Source organism: Prionailurus viverrinus, chromosome B1 (genome assembly GCF_022837055.1).
Source record: "Prionailurus viverrinus isolate Anna chromosome B1, UM_Priviv_1.0, whole genome shotgun sequence".
NCBI classification, from domain to species: Eukaryota; Metazoa; Chordata; class Mammalia; order Carnivora; family Felidae; genus Prionailurus; species Prionailurus viverrinus.
Window position 1 is genome coordinate 190,274,580 of NC_062564.1, and position 17,366 is coordinate 190,291,945.

Below are 17,366 nucleotides of genomic sequence, written 5' to 3' on the forward strand. Positions count from 1 at the left end.
GGAAAATGCTACCAGTTACAGCACATGGACTTTCTCTAGGATAGCACAGCTGTTTGATTCTCTCGATAAACATGTTTGTGTTTTTGTTTTTTTTCAAGTAGGCTCCACAGCCAGCATGGAGCCCAACATGGGGCTTGAACTCACAACTCTGAGATGGAGACCCGAGCTGAGATCAAGAGTTGATGCTTAATTGACTGAGCCACCCAAGGTGTCCCTAAAAACGTCTGTTTTCTGACATTATAGGGTAGTATTTGGTGTTGCATTTCTGGAAAACAGTTCCCACTCTTCTGTATATGACTAGGTTTTGAACTAGGAATTCCCCAGTGATTTAATTCGCTGACTAAAAGTCAGTTCCATAAGGAAAGATCATGCTTTGTTATGGCTTTCTGAAAAAAACTGTACATGAGAGTTCTGGTCATGAAGATTAAAATCTCAATTCAGCAAGTACATTGCTTTACACATTTTATTTCTTTTACTATTTGCTATGAGTCTATTATATTTATATGGATAAGTATATAATGATTTATAATATAATCATTAGTTGTAACTAAGTGTTTATTAATAAATATAATATATATTAATATAACATTGCTATGTCAATAATGTAAAATATACAATATTCATAAATACATTATAATACAATAAAATATATCTTTGTAGTTAATAAATACAGTGTCATATTAAACATAATTTATAATATAATAAGTACATAGAACTTATATATTATATATAATTATAAATATATAATAATAAATATATACAATTATGGTCTATTACTTTTTAAATTTATTTTCTTTTTTATCAGTTATTTTAATTCTCACAACCAGAATGTGTCAATTAGCATTAAGACAATAGAACTTAACAGTAAACTGTCAGCAAAACTGCTATTAATAAGAATTCTCCAATCATTTCTCTCTTTTGACATTTTACTACTCATCTTTGAGGCACAGATACCTGACGGACCAGGGATTGGTACAATGACTTGACTTTTGTTCTGTCCTTTTGTGTGGATGGAAGATTGTCTCTATTTACTTTGGACAATATGACCGTCCAGAGTGGCATACCCTGTAATTCATGGGCCATCTGATTGAGTAATTTAATGGAGTTTTACATTAATCTTTGTTATTTTAGAATCTGCCAGCTCAGTCTAAGAGCAACACCGGTCTACATTCCACATTTTCTGCCGACAATTGTTCCCCAGGTCTTGGACTTCCTCTGGTTAATTCCAGAGGTGGTTAACATCCACAACAAAAAAGAACCTAGGCAGATTCCATTTTCTTTCTTCAAAGAAAACTGTAGTTTTCTTTTTTTTTTTTTAAATTTTTTTTTCAACGTTTTTATTTATTTTTGGGACAGAGAGAGACAGAGCAAGAATGGGCGAGAGGCAGAGAGAGAGGGAGACACAGAATCGGAAACAGGCTCCAGGCTCTGAGCCATCAGCCCAGAGCCTGACGCGGGGCTCGAACTCACGGACCGCGAGATCATGACCTGGCTGAAGTCGGACGCTTAACCGACTGCGCCACCCAGGCGCCCCGTAAACTGTAGTTTTCTGAGCAGACCAGCACAGCAACCTGGGTCTCCATGTGCCCGGATGACCACTTCTGTCTATTCCTCCCCAGGGATGACTGAGTGTGGAGTGCTGCATGAGCCCTAGGTGTTTATCTGGGCCTTACACGTGTGTATCATGGACCTCCCGCTGGCCACCACTGCCTTCTGAAATTCTCAAGAGCTCCGCAGTCATTGATAACAATAAGAATCCTTCTCTAAGCTTCAACTCTTAGGAAAATACATGCCAGCCTCCATGTTCAAATTTTAAAGTTACAATCTGAACTCAAGCTGACTGTACTTGGTGGACTTCTGAAGATTCCTTTACAAATTTGAAAGAATAGCAGCCTTTATCCATTTATTTTACAATAATTTTAATTTATATAGTTATCTCTCTGAAAGTCCTTTTGATGTTAAAAAGCTGTCATACTTTTATTATCTTTGTTCTTTGAGGGATTAAAGCTGGTTCTTTCAGGGAAGTCTTAAGGAGATGAAGCAGGGAGTTGAGGGGGCCTCTCACTGCACATCTTCAACTGTTCCCTCCATAAGACCTCACTGAGCATCGTTCTGAGGGGACTAATATTGCCCTCAGGACAGAGTGGCTGCTGGCTTGAGGCTTATAAATATAACAATGACCAGAATGTTCCAAAATACACATTCCAGCTATATTTCAGAAACAAAAAGGTGTCAGTAATAATAATATAAATACAGAATAATTTAGAGGCTCTTACCCTTGGTTTCTAAATAGCAAAACTATCAAATCCTAAAATATATACCCTTAAAAATGGGCTGATTTTAGTGACAGGTAGCAGTCTTCCATGAAAATGATGAAATTCATTAAGATTAATAATAATTAATATTATTAATAATTCATGACAAAAAATTAAAGGGTTATTTTTTCTTAAATCCAAATTTGTAAAAGATGGAGCCAGTATTAGTTGCCTATTCTGCTTTCCTTTGGCGACGTGGTCAATACTTACAGTGAATTCAGAGAGCGTAGTCCTTGGAAAGCATCTGGTGCTAGTTCGGAGATCTGATTATTGCTCAGGTCACTAAGATTAGAAATAGGGTTAGGTTAAATTAAATAGAATGTCAGTGAGGATTTACTGCAGGAGAAAGCTATTTACTGCCTTTACATGTCAATTTCGCACCTATTAATACATGTATAAAATTTGCAACATAAAACATCTGAAGCATCTTAAATTAAAAAAAAATCAGACTTTTAAATCAATTACTGGCTCTTTTCTTAAATTATTATAAAAGCTGCCATGTCTTATTTTTGAAAATAGAACATCTAAGATTTGACTGCATACTATATTGATCACATAAATTCACGCGGGTGTGAATCAATATGTTAAATTACAGAGAACGTTAAAATATTACATAGTTTAGCTTTTAACATCACAGTATTATAAAACTAGCAATCGGATAGTCACATCACTTAATATTTAAGCTGTCAAACACTCAAATATTCATACTTAAGTGAATGTCTGCACGGTCATGACCTGTATAACTTTTAAAATTACATATATTCTAGAATATTATTCACTCACATTCTTCTAAGCTTTTTATATGGTGAGAAAGCTCCAGGAGGGATGACCTTGATTGAGTTCTGTTCCAAACGTCTGCAATGAAAAAATTCAATTTTTAAATGGAAACGTGAGCTCTCAGGGATGTTTAATTCAAGCCCAGGATGCATGTCAAGAAGCCACGTTGATGCTCTTCGTGAGTGATTCTTTTTTTCCTCAAAAATAAGTACTAAAATTAATTGTGCTGTGCCCTAAATGTGGGGCAAGATTGGGAATAAAAACAAGGCAATTATAAAATGAATAAGAATATCCTGATTTTTAGGCATTACAGGTCGATCAATATTTAAGTCTGGACTTTGTATAAAAGAGAAAGTACCTGTAAGAAACTAACTTGGAAGTACATTAAAATAACCTTTATATCAGTATGAGAAATATGTATAACACTGAACAGACGTATAACACGTTTCAAAGACAATTATAACTCTTCCACAAAGGAAATTGCTGTTGAATATTAAGTTTTATAAACCTTTTATCTCCTCTACAGAAAACATATTATAGATTAAAAATGCTGTTATGCCCAGAAAATTAATTTTGCAGCTTCTTATGAGGTAAATCTTAAATTCCAATCCATTAAATACCATAGGCACTTTTCGGTAAGACTGGCTGGACTCTGAATACTTCGCGCGAAAACCACTGCAGCAAAGCGCATTCAAAACACAACTGAAGTGGTTTTGATCATGCACCAAAATCAGAGTTGAAAATAAATCTATGGTTGTGTTTTCAGAGAAAGACACGATTCTACCCGCTAAGTTATGAACCACACAAATACATTTCCTTCAGTATCGTATCCATCAAAAACGTTGCCTCTCAGCTTCATCTCTATCCATGTGAACATTGTAATAAACATTCCCCATCCCTTCCCCTCTTCTCTTTGTATCCCAGAGGCTGACTCTTGGGAACCTTATAACCCCAGGCTCACTAGCCAACTGATTTTTGTGGAATTTGGCCAATGAGAGGCACTGGTGGAGACTGAAGGTAGGATGAAGCAAGAAGCCAGGATATTCTCCCTTTCTCTGTCTCAGGGGATGTCCCCAGCAGTGGTCTCATCTCCTTCCTAATTTTAGCTCCTGCTGGGGCCACCTCCTGACTTTGTGTAACATTCTTTTCTTCTTAGATCTTTGTAGACCTGGATGTGGAGGCAGCTTTCTGTTCTCTGTGTCACCTTCACAACTGCTTAATTTCATCCCTTATATTAAATCTCTCTGTTAAAATACCTAGCATGAGCTTCATTTTCCTGCCTGGATTAAAAAATATATATACAAATATATATTTAGGTATACATGTTTATATTGGCATATTTATATACATATATAAATACAACAATATATATATGTTGACTATACATGTGCCATATACATTGGTTCATGTTTTATTGAATGTTGGTAAAAACTGAATGTGAATGAGGATATATGTATCAGCAACATTTAATGAACATCAAATCAAAACAAACAAAATATCCCCAGAAGGTTAAGTAGAAATGCCTACATTTTGGTCTTTTCTGATTCCTAAACCCTTCTTTAGTTTCAGGCTTTCCTCAACAGCCTCAGGGCTCACACTGACCTCCTCATCTCTACATGCAATGGGTATCCACAGTCATCATTGCTCTTAAACTCCCTGTAGCATTTGATAGTGCTAACAACACTTCTTCCCTGGATGCGTTACCATGCACCTCTGGTTCTCTTCCCTGTCTCAGTCTCTGGATTTGCTTCTAATCCTCTGAACCCAGTTATTCCCCAAGTTACTGTCCCTTCCTTCCTCTCTCACACAGAAGGTAATTATTTCTCTGTAATTTAGTTATAATTCTTTCCCTCCAAAAAGCAGAAATTATTTTGTTTATATTAAAGATAAATACAAGTTTATTTACAAAATATATAAGGAAGAAAATTTAATTTTTTATATATATTTATTTTAGATCTTTGAAGTCTTACTGTATAGAGAATTTTGAGTTGTATACCTTATATCAAATATCATACCATACATGTTGTCCTAATACTATTAAGTATTTTGGGAGATGTTATTTTTAATGTCTTTATAACACTTAATTATCAAAATGGACCATCATTAATTAATCATTCTCTATTATTGGCCATTTAGGTTAGTAATAATTTTATGTGATTATTAATAACATGGCTTAGTTGTCTTAAGACAACTGAAGCATGGCCTCCTCCTGAAGCCTTACTTTATTTTCTCAGGTAAGGTTAGTTGTATCTTTCTTTATACATCCAAGGGCATTCTCTTCTCTGTGCCTCTGCTCTATCTCACTACATTCTAGTCATTTTTCACATATCCCTCCTCCACCAGGTTTGTTGGCTCCTAAGGGGCAGATTTACCCCAGAAGACAAGAAATAAATTGTATGAAGAAAATATAGATTTGGCATCTGGATTATTTATCTAGGTCTGAAGAAAGGGTACTTTTTTCAAAATCTCTAAATATAACAAAGGACATTTAAATCATTTCACTGTTACACTATTGATCAGAATGTTATAGATTGATGGTTTAGAGACACATTTTTTAATTTTTTTTTTTTGCTGTGATCCCTTCTTGTAGTTAGATTTTAAGAAGTTTAAAATGTAATCAATGAAAATACAGTGAAAGCAAGCTATAGATGCAAGACTATTGACTAGATGACTTTCTACAAATCTAGGCCAATGAAGGATCATTTCATTTTGTTAAAGATTAGCTCAAAATAATGTAAAGCTATGATGAGAAAAAATAAAAATTCTTAGCATCTGGAAGATTTCTTTCAATGAAAACAGTGATGCAAAACTAGTTCATATGATTACTTTTCATAAATATCATTTCAAGTTCTTGAAAATAAGAAAACCAGTAGTCATTCATTCATTCATTCATTCACCCTTTGTATTCTACCTGTGCAAAATATATTATATGAATGGAATTCAATGATGATTGGAAGAAACATGTTTATACCCTTATGGAAGTTTTATTGATAAGGCATCTAATTTTGCCTTTACATTTCCAATTAATTTGTTTAGTACAAGTTTTAAAAAATGACATATTCAGCATTGAGATATCAATGACATTAATTCACAAATGTGGCCAAATTAATTCTACTATCATATATAACTGAAGAGCTTCCTTAGAAAGTTTAAAATTCATTTATTATTTTAAAGTCTCTAAATCCAGAATACTTATAATGATCACTAATTGTCCTAATGGCACTCAAATACATTTTATTGTAACAACTAAATTTAGATGTGTCTAATCTGCAATTAATTTCATTGATAAATATTCCAACTAAAGCAAACAAAAGATATATAAGTGAGGCTATATATATGTTTTAGAAAATGCATGCACAAGAAGTTATAAAACAAGGAGAATTCATGATGAAACAGTGTTAAATTTTACATGCAAAAATAGTAATTCAAACATAATACAGTGCTGTTGCATGTATCAATCATTCCTGCAACGTACCATAGTTAGCCTTCACATTGCAAACCATTTCATTTAGAACATATGCAACAGAAAGCTGAACGATGACATATAAAATGGATTTGCTTGCTTTTCTTTATTTATCTATTTGCTTCCAACCTTTTTTGTTAAAAAAGAAGTATTTGAAACAGAGCTTACATGGTAATTTACACTGACTCAGCAGCTAATTGGTTTTTATGGCACTGTACCAGCAGTCCATTAAGGCAAAGCATAATTGCCTCCTTCATTCAAACAGACAGATTCTCAAGCAAGAAAATATTCTACCACTGACAGATGTCAACCAATAAATTTTAAAATGTTTCAAAATGTCCATTTTGTCTTCTTTAGTTGGCAAACAATAAATTAATGTGTACTTTCTTTAAACTTTCAGATCTCCAGGACCTTATGCTTCATTAGAAGAACTTAAGAATATATTTTTAAAACTGTAAGCAACACACGTATCAAATGGTGTCCATACTTCTATAGAAAAGTGCGGATGGTACTTAAACCAGGTTATAAAAAATAAGGAAGAAATATATTATTCAGATGAAGGGTAAAAAAACAAGTAAATGAAATGTACATTTTCTATCTTTGCTATCCCACAATCTTCTATTTTAATAGCATAAAATCTGATGAATTTTATAGAGTGCAAATTTGAATCCATTGTTCCATGAAGAATCTAATTGAAACCATTCCAGGGTTACAAAAACAGATAATGGCCGAGATATATCTGCTGTGGATAAAATCCACCATAATTAAGAGCCTTCCAAATGTTAGTCCTTCATAAAAAGAAAATTCAATATTTTGAATTTCAAAGTAAAAATATATTTAGAAAACTCAGTAAGGGAAGAAGAAAATTCTATCAACCACATACCGTATGGAAGCCTTTTTCATGTAAAAGTAGCCCAGACCTTTTTCTCCACAGAATGTGTATGAACAATTCCTAAACATTTTATCACTCTGTGTGTGTGTGTGTGGGGGGGGGTGTAGTATATAAAAGCAACCTGCTGTTACCACTTCATCAAAATCACAAGGAAATTTTAGTGAAAAGTTCAATGAGATAAGAAAATGGGGACAATTTTATAACTCCTCCATCAAAAAGTTCAACACTACAGTATGTTTAACCAATAAAAACCTTTCTCCTCACTCACATACATCCTTTTTTCATGTTCTCAATTACTGTTTAGTTTTGTTTTGTTTTATTTTGTTTTGTTTTAAATAAATCATGCATGTATTCACACTTAAGAGAGCTTCCCGGGAATGAACTCCAACCAACAAATGCCACTTTCTGGTGCCTATTTTAAAGAGTATAGAAAATGGAAAATTATCAATAAATTTCTCTGTTCGAATCCTGTAGGCCCTTACAACATGGAAATGATGTGCAGGTATAACTGAGCTCTGTGACTTAAAATACTCTGCTATGGTTATTGACAAGCAGGTCTTACATCAGTAGAGTATACAACATAGTGCAATTCAGGAATTCAAAAATTCCAACTAGTTCTGAAACCATTTATGAGATATTAAACAATATTAGTTTATTTTAAATGACCCATTCAGCTCACTAGTGCTCAATTCTCAGGAATTATTTTCAATATTTTTCAAATTAAATTATGTTGACAAACCATATAAAATGATATCCACATGCCAAAGCGAAACAGCTCTTTCCACGAGAAAATTATGTTTTATATATGTGTATACATAAAAATAAAAATGTATAGTTCGGTGATTAAAAGTATGAGCTTTACAGCCACTGATAAGTTCCGTGGCCCTTGCAAAAATTAATTTGCTTCTCTCAGTTTCTCCTTCCAAAACATGAGGAAAATAAAACCTCCTATAAACTATGTTTTTGTAAAAATATGAGATATAGAAAAAATGTTTTTCTTGCATAAAAAGTAGTGAAAAGATAAAAATATGCGGATATACATGGGTATCTATGTAATCACATACATAATAAACAGCACTATATAATAATATGTCTACAACACATATGAGTTTCACACACACAGATTATATAAAGAAGTATATCCTGATACATGATTTGATCTCTAAGAGGAAATAAACATATATGATGGAAAAACACATTTTAAACAAATCAGCAGATTTGCCAGATCGCTCAGCAATTATGTATTACACACATACGTGCATACATCCTTCACATGGAGGCTGAAAAAATATATAATGTTGTTACTTCCATGATCCATATGATTAAAATATACCATTTTTTTCAACTTTGGAAACTGTCTTAAGAACTCAAAAAGGTTTTACAACACCAGTAAAGTATGAGTTTGGATTGATTGTATCTGTAACATACAGCCCAGATGTTGATTATACATGGCAATAAAACTGACAGTCCTTTGCATTTTCCCCATCTGCTTTTAACATAAATGGCAAAAACAGCTGCCAGAGAATAGAACATAGATTTAATGGGGTGTGTGGGGAAGGTCGTGGAATGACCCTAGCTTCTGAATCTTGGACTGCTCAGTGTAGCCAAACATTCTCATCATTGGTAACATCAATCCACTATTTGAAAAGGAGGAAGCAGCTATATTCCTTTGACATTAGGGATTCTCTTGCCTATTACATAATAATTCCAAAGTCAGTACTTCGTATTTCTGGAATATTACTTCTAACTTCAGCAGTAAATGTATGCCTTGAAATCCTTCATTCGTGTCTATATAAAATGACCCAAGATATTTTTGACTGAAGTACAATTTCTGTTACGTAATTGCAGTTCTAGTACTTTGTAATTTAATAAATATCTTTGGCAGGTGAATGGATATTTGCCTCTAGAGGGACATACTATGCATACAGCTAGCATTTCTGCCTTAGGACTGTGTCCATACTAATTGATTATCAGCCATCCCTGCCTTGGTATGACTTGTTCCTGAATATTGTCCATTTCCTTAATCTTATTTTATTATTATTTTTTTGTGATGTCATTCTAGGGTACATGCCCCTGAGGATAAAATTCAAATGATGTTTTCAGAGTAGAAATAACTCTTTTTCCATTTGGTCTTTAAGCATTTAAAGCAAGACAAAAATGAGTGTGTGCAAGGGTGTGTGTTCTTACTGACTTCATGTTTCAGGTAGTGACCTAAATAAGAGTTAACATTTCCATGCGTCTATTCACATGGATACATGTTCAAATGCAAAGATACACTCAAAACACGCAATCACATGGCTTAGCTCTAGAGGGAAATAGGGACTTAGGCACATCGCTCACTGATTTCAGGGGGATGGAGCATAGATTCATAATGTCAATATCAGTAAGTTTTCATGTATAATTTTTCTTTAGCAATTCAAGAAATAAAATAATTAAATGTTCTGCTGCTTTGATTTTCATTGATTATGAAAACCTTTTGGACATTAACTTTGAGCCAGGCACTGAGCTAAACTGCCCATTTCGTAATAATTTTAGTTTTAAAAACATTATGCAAATTGTCTTTACGCATCATTTGTTTAACAGTATTGCTCAATGAGTAGATAGCAATTGGCCTTCTTCCCCACCCCCCTGCACTGATTTACTGTCTAAGTTACCCATCATCTTTTTCCTCAAGTTTAGGAAATAGTGTGACCCTGAGAGAGTAGTATGTGAATTATATGGATTTTCAACTTAATCTTTCCAGATGATTATAGAACCATAAATCTATAGCTTAATTCCTAAAAAAAAACACATGATAATGATTTGTCTGAGAATAAAGAATACATTTACTATGCACCAACTATCTTCACTTTAATGTTAAAGTCTACATAGGTCTTGTTTTACCTCTAATGGGTCTCCCATTTTCTCTTCCACAGAAATGTTTAGGAAATCAACCACCACAGCACCAGGGTCACTTTTTGGAATCACATTCCATCATGATCTGTTGCTACACCTGCTTTCACCATGCCCTCCAGACTGTTGCTAACACATTCTTAGTGTACTCTTTTCCTCCAAACCATTCTCCACTCCACCTTAGGAGTGATTTTTCTAGCATCTCTAATCATGCTAGTACCTTGCTCAACATGCTTCCTTGTATGTACTATTGTTATCAGACAAGGTGATTTGTCACGATTAGGATTCTACTTTGTTCCAGCAATCAAAAGTGCTTTAACTTCTCAAAGACATACTACCTCTAACTTTTCTGGGACTTCACACATGCTTTTTCCTCTGTCTGTAAAGTCCCCAATTTCTCTGCCTGCAAGACTCCTCATACCTGAAGATTCCTTGATTCTTCCAGGCACACCAGGGTATTCCTCTCTCTGTATTCCTGTGTGTATTTATTTTACTACTATCATATAGTTTAAAAATTTTCTCTTTGTGTGGTTTCAATTTTCTGTGCTGTAAACACCTTGGAGGCTGGAAATGTGTCCTTTCATCCGTAATGCCTGATGCACAGTAGGTACTCACAAATATTTGTTCAGGATGTACTATATGAAAAAAATGCTATTTTCCATGTGTCCTTCTGTTGCAATAATACTCATAAGACTCCTTGAATTTATTTAGAGAAACCAGTTGGAGTTTCTTTCTTGCCTTACTACCTTATTAATCTCCATGCTGGTCATTTAAGTATTTCTTTTTTTGCCAATTTACTTATAATTTACTGTACTTATTTTCACCTCATAACTAATATATAAAAATTTGCTTCAGTCTTCTATGTCTTTCTCTTCAAAAGCCATTATACTTTTCTGCTTAAATGATCACACATCTCAACAAAAAAGCATGTGTGTATACATACATGTAACATATGTGTTACATAAATAATGTTTTGTGAAATTAGACACAATTAAAAAATAGGTAAGAAAATTGAAAGGGTACCCAACAGAATGGGAGAAACTATTCGCAAATAATGTAACTGATAAGGAGTTAGTATCCAAAATATATATAGAACTAATAAAACTCAGTAGCAAAAAAAATCAAATAATCCAATTTAAAAATGGGCAAAGGGCTTAAATAGATGCTCTTCCAAAGAAGACATACAAATGGCCAATGTGTACATGAAAAGGTGCTCAGCATCACTAGTCATCAGGAAATGCAAATCAAAACACAATAAGATATCCCCTCACACCTTTTAGAATGGCTGTTATCAAAAAGACAAGAGACGACAAATGTTGGTAAAGATGTGGAGAAGAAAAAACCCTTTGTGCATTGCTGGTGGGAATGTATATGGGTGCAGCCACTTTGCAAAACAATATGGAAGTTCCTAAAAAAAATTAAAAATAGAACTACCACATGATCTAGCAATCTCACTCTTGGGTATATATCTGAAAAAAAAATGAAATCAGTTATCTTGAAGAGATATCTGTACCCTAATGTTCATTGAAGCTTTCTTCACAGTTGCCAACATATGAGAACAACTTAAATGTCCTTTGACAGACGAATGGATAAAGAAAATGTGATATATATATTGAGATATATGAATATTGATATATATCATGTCATATTGATATGTATCTATATATTATCAATATATACACACACACATACATGATACTCAGCCATAAAAAGAAAGGAAATCCTGTCATTTGCAACCATACAGATGAACCTGGAGGACATTATGCTAAGTGAAATAAATCAGACAGAGAAAGACACATACTGTATACTATCACCTGTATGTGGATTATTAAAAAAAAAAAATTCCAATTTAATTGAATCAGAGAATAGAACGGTGGTTACCAGGGGGTGTGGGAACAGGGAAATGGGGAGATGTAGGTCAAAGGCTACAAATTTTCAGTTATAAAAAGAGTAAGTTCTGGGGATCTAATGTATAGCATAGTGACTATAGCTAATAATACAATATTGTATAGCATGGTGACTATAGCTAATAATACAATATTGGGAGTAGATCTTAAGTGTCCTCACCCCACACACACACACACACACACACACACACACACACACACACGAATTAACTATGTTAACTATGTGAGGTGATGGATGTGTTAATTATCTTGATCTTGGCAATCAGTCCACAATGATTTGATGAGTTTATCAAATCATCACATTGTACACTTTACATATATGCAATTGCATTTGTCAATTATTCCTCAATAAAATTGGGAGGAGAAAAGAAAAAAAATGGGGGGAAATCAGTAATAATTTTCTTATCATGAATGCATATTATTAATAAACAGTGATTCTATCCACATAATGGATGTATGCAGCTTTTTAAAGATAGTTATCTCACTATTTCACTCAATAACAATTAAAGATTATTGAAGATACACATATGAAATTGAAAATTCTGCCAAAATAAATATGAAAGCACTCCAATATTATTAGTGAACTCAAGAATGGTCTACGGAACTACAAGTATAGCTGAATTTATAAATTTATTTTATATAATTTATCTTACTTTTTTTTTTGCTGTGGAATTATCAAAGCTACTGTATGGATTATACTAAGCATGGCTACTGATAACTAAGAATACATATGAAATGCTTGTTCTGAGGGAACATGATAGATAGAGATCTTTGTTTTGCTCACTGAATAATGAATTGGCTCTCTGCATTCGGCAGGAAGCTAAATTATGATGTCTTTTTTCCGGGCCCCTAATTCAGGATGGAATCATAATAAAATGCAGCAAATATAATCCAAAAGCACAAGGAAATAAAAATTAAGAATGAGCAAAGTTTGCATGAACTTCTTTCACATCAAATGACTTTCTGACTACCAGCCCCATAAAATACATTGTCAGAAAGGATTCACACTATTTTGTTTTTCTAATTGTAACTATGTTAGCATATAATCAGAGCTGAATTACTGGTTTATGTATATACGTTGATGACAGCTTTCTTTTGATCTTAAGATTGTTTACTTAGTGACATTTCTAGACAAAATTATATTACTTGATAGAAGAAAAGCTAGTTTCTGCCTGAGATCTGGGGGCTACATAGCACATTTCTGCTGTTGGAAGAAATTCAGAACCAAATACATAAATGCAGCTAATTCTCCACATCAAAGTAGGTACGTAGAATGATAGCTCCATATTTGAAATCTGGTTTGGCTAAAAACGTATGACATTATTTTCTACATTACAAAGAATTGAAACGTTTCTGCTAACCTTCAGAAATATATAGCTTCCTACATTGTGTTTCAGTAGGTCCAAAGCAAGTGTATTTTTCTTTTATCAAAAAAAAGGCTGGATACAAGATGATTTTGTTAAAGTACTAGGTCATAATTATTTCTACTAGACATAGAATATGAGAGTGTTATTCATTAGCATGCAAAGCACAAAATTATAAGAATATAAACTGCAAAGCCAGAAGTCTGGCATATGCCATATGCTAGCTTAATTCTGTGAGTGGATCTGAGGTAAGAAAATATCTGGCATGTGTAAAACTTCAAAATGCTAACAAAGTTCTCCAGTTGTTATCAAATGCTCTAGTAAAACTATCAACAAACTTTCATTTTTATACTACTTTCTTAACTTTGCCTATTTTCTCTTGTGCTTCATAACTCTTAAGTTGGATGTATCTCTAAATTTTTTTAATACTTTCATAATGACACAATTAAATACTTTCACAGTGAAAACTCACTTTGAAATTATCAGCCTACTTTTTATTTAGCAAGGCAAACTCAGATTATGGACTATTTCTTTCACACCAAATTATATTAAAATGGTATAATTTGCTTTATTTAGACATTTTATCTATGTTGTCTAAAAAGTAGAGTCAAGGTAATTTATATGTGTTATAAAAATTAGTCGAACGGCATGCTGCATTTATTTTTTTATTTTCAAAATTTTAGCATATGAGAAGAAAATCAACCAATAACACAATAACAGCACTAGCTGTGTTATTAGCTGAGACATCACTGAGTCCATGGTAAATAAAAAGTCACACCTAATTTCATGAATACCTATAACTCTCTTAAGAAGCTAGTGTAGAATGGGTGATTTAAAAACGTTAATCAAATGGAACTTTGGCATCCCTATAGAAAGTCAGATGACTTTGACATACAGTATGTGGATTCAGTTTGGCAAGTATTATTTATTAGAATTAAGGATTCAAAAATTTGAAAGGGGCAAATGCAGGAATAGCCTGCAAAAAGGGCTTAAATGTATATGGGAAGAATGCCTAAACGGAAATGGAAGAAAACATGCATTTTAAAAGTTGTATTCATGGGGCGTCTGGGTGGTTCAGTGGGTTAAGTGACTGACTCTTGATTGCAGCTCAGGTCATGATCTCACGGCTAGTGAATTCAAGCTCTGTGTCGGGCTCTGTGCTGATGGCACGGAGCCTGCTTGGGATTCTCTCTTTCCCTCTCTCTCTGCCCCTCCCCCAGTACACTCACTCTCTCTCAAAATAAATAAATAAACTTAAAAATTAAGTTCTATTCAATATCATAAAGGATTGTAATAAGATACAGCATTTAAGAGTCCCTTCTTTTTTTCACTTTATAATTATGCATGAAGTGACGCAGAGGAAACAAAAAGAGCAAAGTACTCTGAGCCCTCACATCTAACCTCCATCATTGTAAGTCTCTTTGAAGGAACCTTCTTTATTGCTGGCAGAGTAAAAGCAGACCCGTAGTTTACACAAAGATGAGTTTCCTTTCCATTTCACCTATTTGAATAGTGTGTCGGAAAAAAAATGCATTATAGCTTCTGAGAATTTCCAATCCATCTTAGAAAACATTGAGACTACCTCAGAAGACCTGAGAACTCTCCTACCATCTTTTCCTTTTCCATAATTTGAACTTCTCCCTGACCTCCTTCTCTCAAACAAATAAAGGAAAGAATTGTATGGTTCTCAGCTTCGGAGTCTTAAACAACCAAGAGTGAAGGCAGTCAGACATAGGTAAACAAGACCTACTAAATTGCTACAACCTATGGTCTTACTAACTATTCTCCATGATTTATGGTACTTCTGCATAATGGTTTGAACAGGTGATATGCCACAGAAAATCTATAACTAGATTGAAGAGAACTAAATGTCTACTTTATAGCAATCCATCATACCATACTCAAAATTTTATATCTCAAACGTGATGTAAGAAATTAATTCTGAGGATTTGATATATAGAGAATCAATTTGCTATTAATAATTTTGTTGCCATGGGCCAGATCACGTAAGACTTGCCTTAGGCCTTCTATCTGTATGAAAAGAAGGTTTTAAACAGCAGAGTTCAAAGCAGCAAAATGCTGGGAAGATTTCAGCGGGGGTAACATCTTCTTTCTTTCTATTTTTTTAATACTATTTTTAATTTATTTTGAGAGAGAGAGAGAGAGAGACAATGAGAGAGAGAGTACAAGTGGGGGAGGGACAGAGACAGAAGGAGACAGAGACTCTGCAGTAGGCTTTAGGCTCTGAGCCTTCAGCACAGAGCTGGACACGGGGCTCGAACCCACGACCCACGAGATCATGACCTGAGCTAAAGTTGGCCGCTTAACCAACTAAACCGCCCAGGTGCCCCAAGAGCTTCTTTCTTTTATATTTACTTTACCTTCTACTACTCCACATTCTATTTTTCCCTCTCTGTCTTCATTAGTCCATATTCCCTTGTCACATTGTCTGTTTATCATGAAGAATGGAGGTTTGGAGGCTCTCCAGAATGTGTGCACTGGACCCCTTCTATTTGCCCCCAGCACTGTTCTTTACTCCATCCCACTATGCTAAGTGTTGGCACAGAAATGGTAAGGAAAACAGACATAGTCCTGCCCTTTTTAAGCTTACAGTCTATTAAGGATAATTTGATATTAATCAAAATACCAACTTAAACTGCTATAAGTTCTATGCAGATAAAATCCAGGGACATGTGAGAATATATGACAGAGAATAGGAGAGATGATACACACTATAATAGTGTATATAATAGTTGTAGTAGAAAGTAATATGAAATAGCTCTTAGTTTTGCACACATTCCTATACCTTAATGCCTGCCTTTATGCTCCATCTATGTTCTCTTCGTATGTAAGTTTCTCAAAGCTTCTCTTGCCCTGTTTTTCTGAGTATCGGCTAGCCTTTCCTTCTGATTTTTTCAATTCTCTCTTCTACGGTAGCCCAACAAGCCCACGGCATGTTTATCTTTCTTTGGAGCTGGATCAATGAAAGAACATGAGCTCCAGAATCAAGTTAAGTCTCAGGCTGAGGCCAGCATAGCTGCTTCACAACTGAAAACACTTTTAAACACAGTCTCTTAACATTGTGGGGCTTATTCACAAAACAAAACAAACAGCAAAGTGAAGTTGTCAGTTTTGAAGGATTTGAGGTAAATGTCTATAAAGTTCATTACCGGAAAAATATGGCCTTGGAGAAAGATGTCTAAGACTTAACTACAGAGTGATTGAATTAATGTATCTAAAGAAGGAGGCTACTAGTAGGTACTGAATGGGTCGGCCTAGAACAGAGAAAAAAAAGGAGCTCCCAGACACATGTAGAGAGTGGAGTCCAAGCCAGTATGGGGAATAGAGAAATTTGACAAATGAATTTTAAGTATTTATAGCCCCATTTTAGCTCTTGCCATTAGATATCCTATTCATTAACTTTCACTTACTGTATACTTAAAAGCACCATTTTTTTTCTACAGGGAAAGAATGGGCTGCTTCTTCAGGTTTTATTTTTAATCTTGTTCAATATAGCTTATTTTAGAGATAATTGCACTGTAAATGCTTAAATTATCCATTTATTCTGTAAGTATTTATTTGCTACTTATCAAGTGCCTATTATATGCCACACTGTAGATTTGTACCTGGGTATTCAGTGGTGATCAGAACAAAACTAGTTCCTGCCGCTGACTTCATAGTTTCTACTTCAGTAGGGTAGACAGGTTTAAATAAACACGCAAATATACATATATAAACAAAATATAATAACTATAC

At 34.1% G+C, this 17,366-nt stretch overlaps 1 protein-coding gene across 5 annotated transcripts in view; it reads right to left on the minus strand.

The window, feature by feature from the left end:
* Window positions 1-17,366, minus strand: part of SLIT2 (slit guidance ligand 2) — a 375,759-nt gene that overhangs the window by 107,921 nt on the left and 250,472 nt on the right. For all 5 annotated transcript variants that reach the window (XM_047857138.1, XM_047857140.1, XM_047857137.1 and 2 more), the window contains 2 exons: window positions 3,099-3,170; window positions 2,526-2,597 (listed from right to left, as the gene is read on the minus strand). In XM_047857138.1, the coding sequence (XP_047713094.1) occupies window positions 2,526-2,597; window positions 3,099-3,170 (144 nt within the window). The remainder of the gene's footprint in view (window positions 1-2,525; window positions 2,598-3,098; window positions 3,171-17,366) is intronic.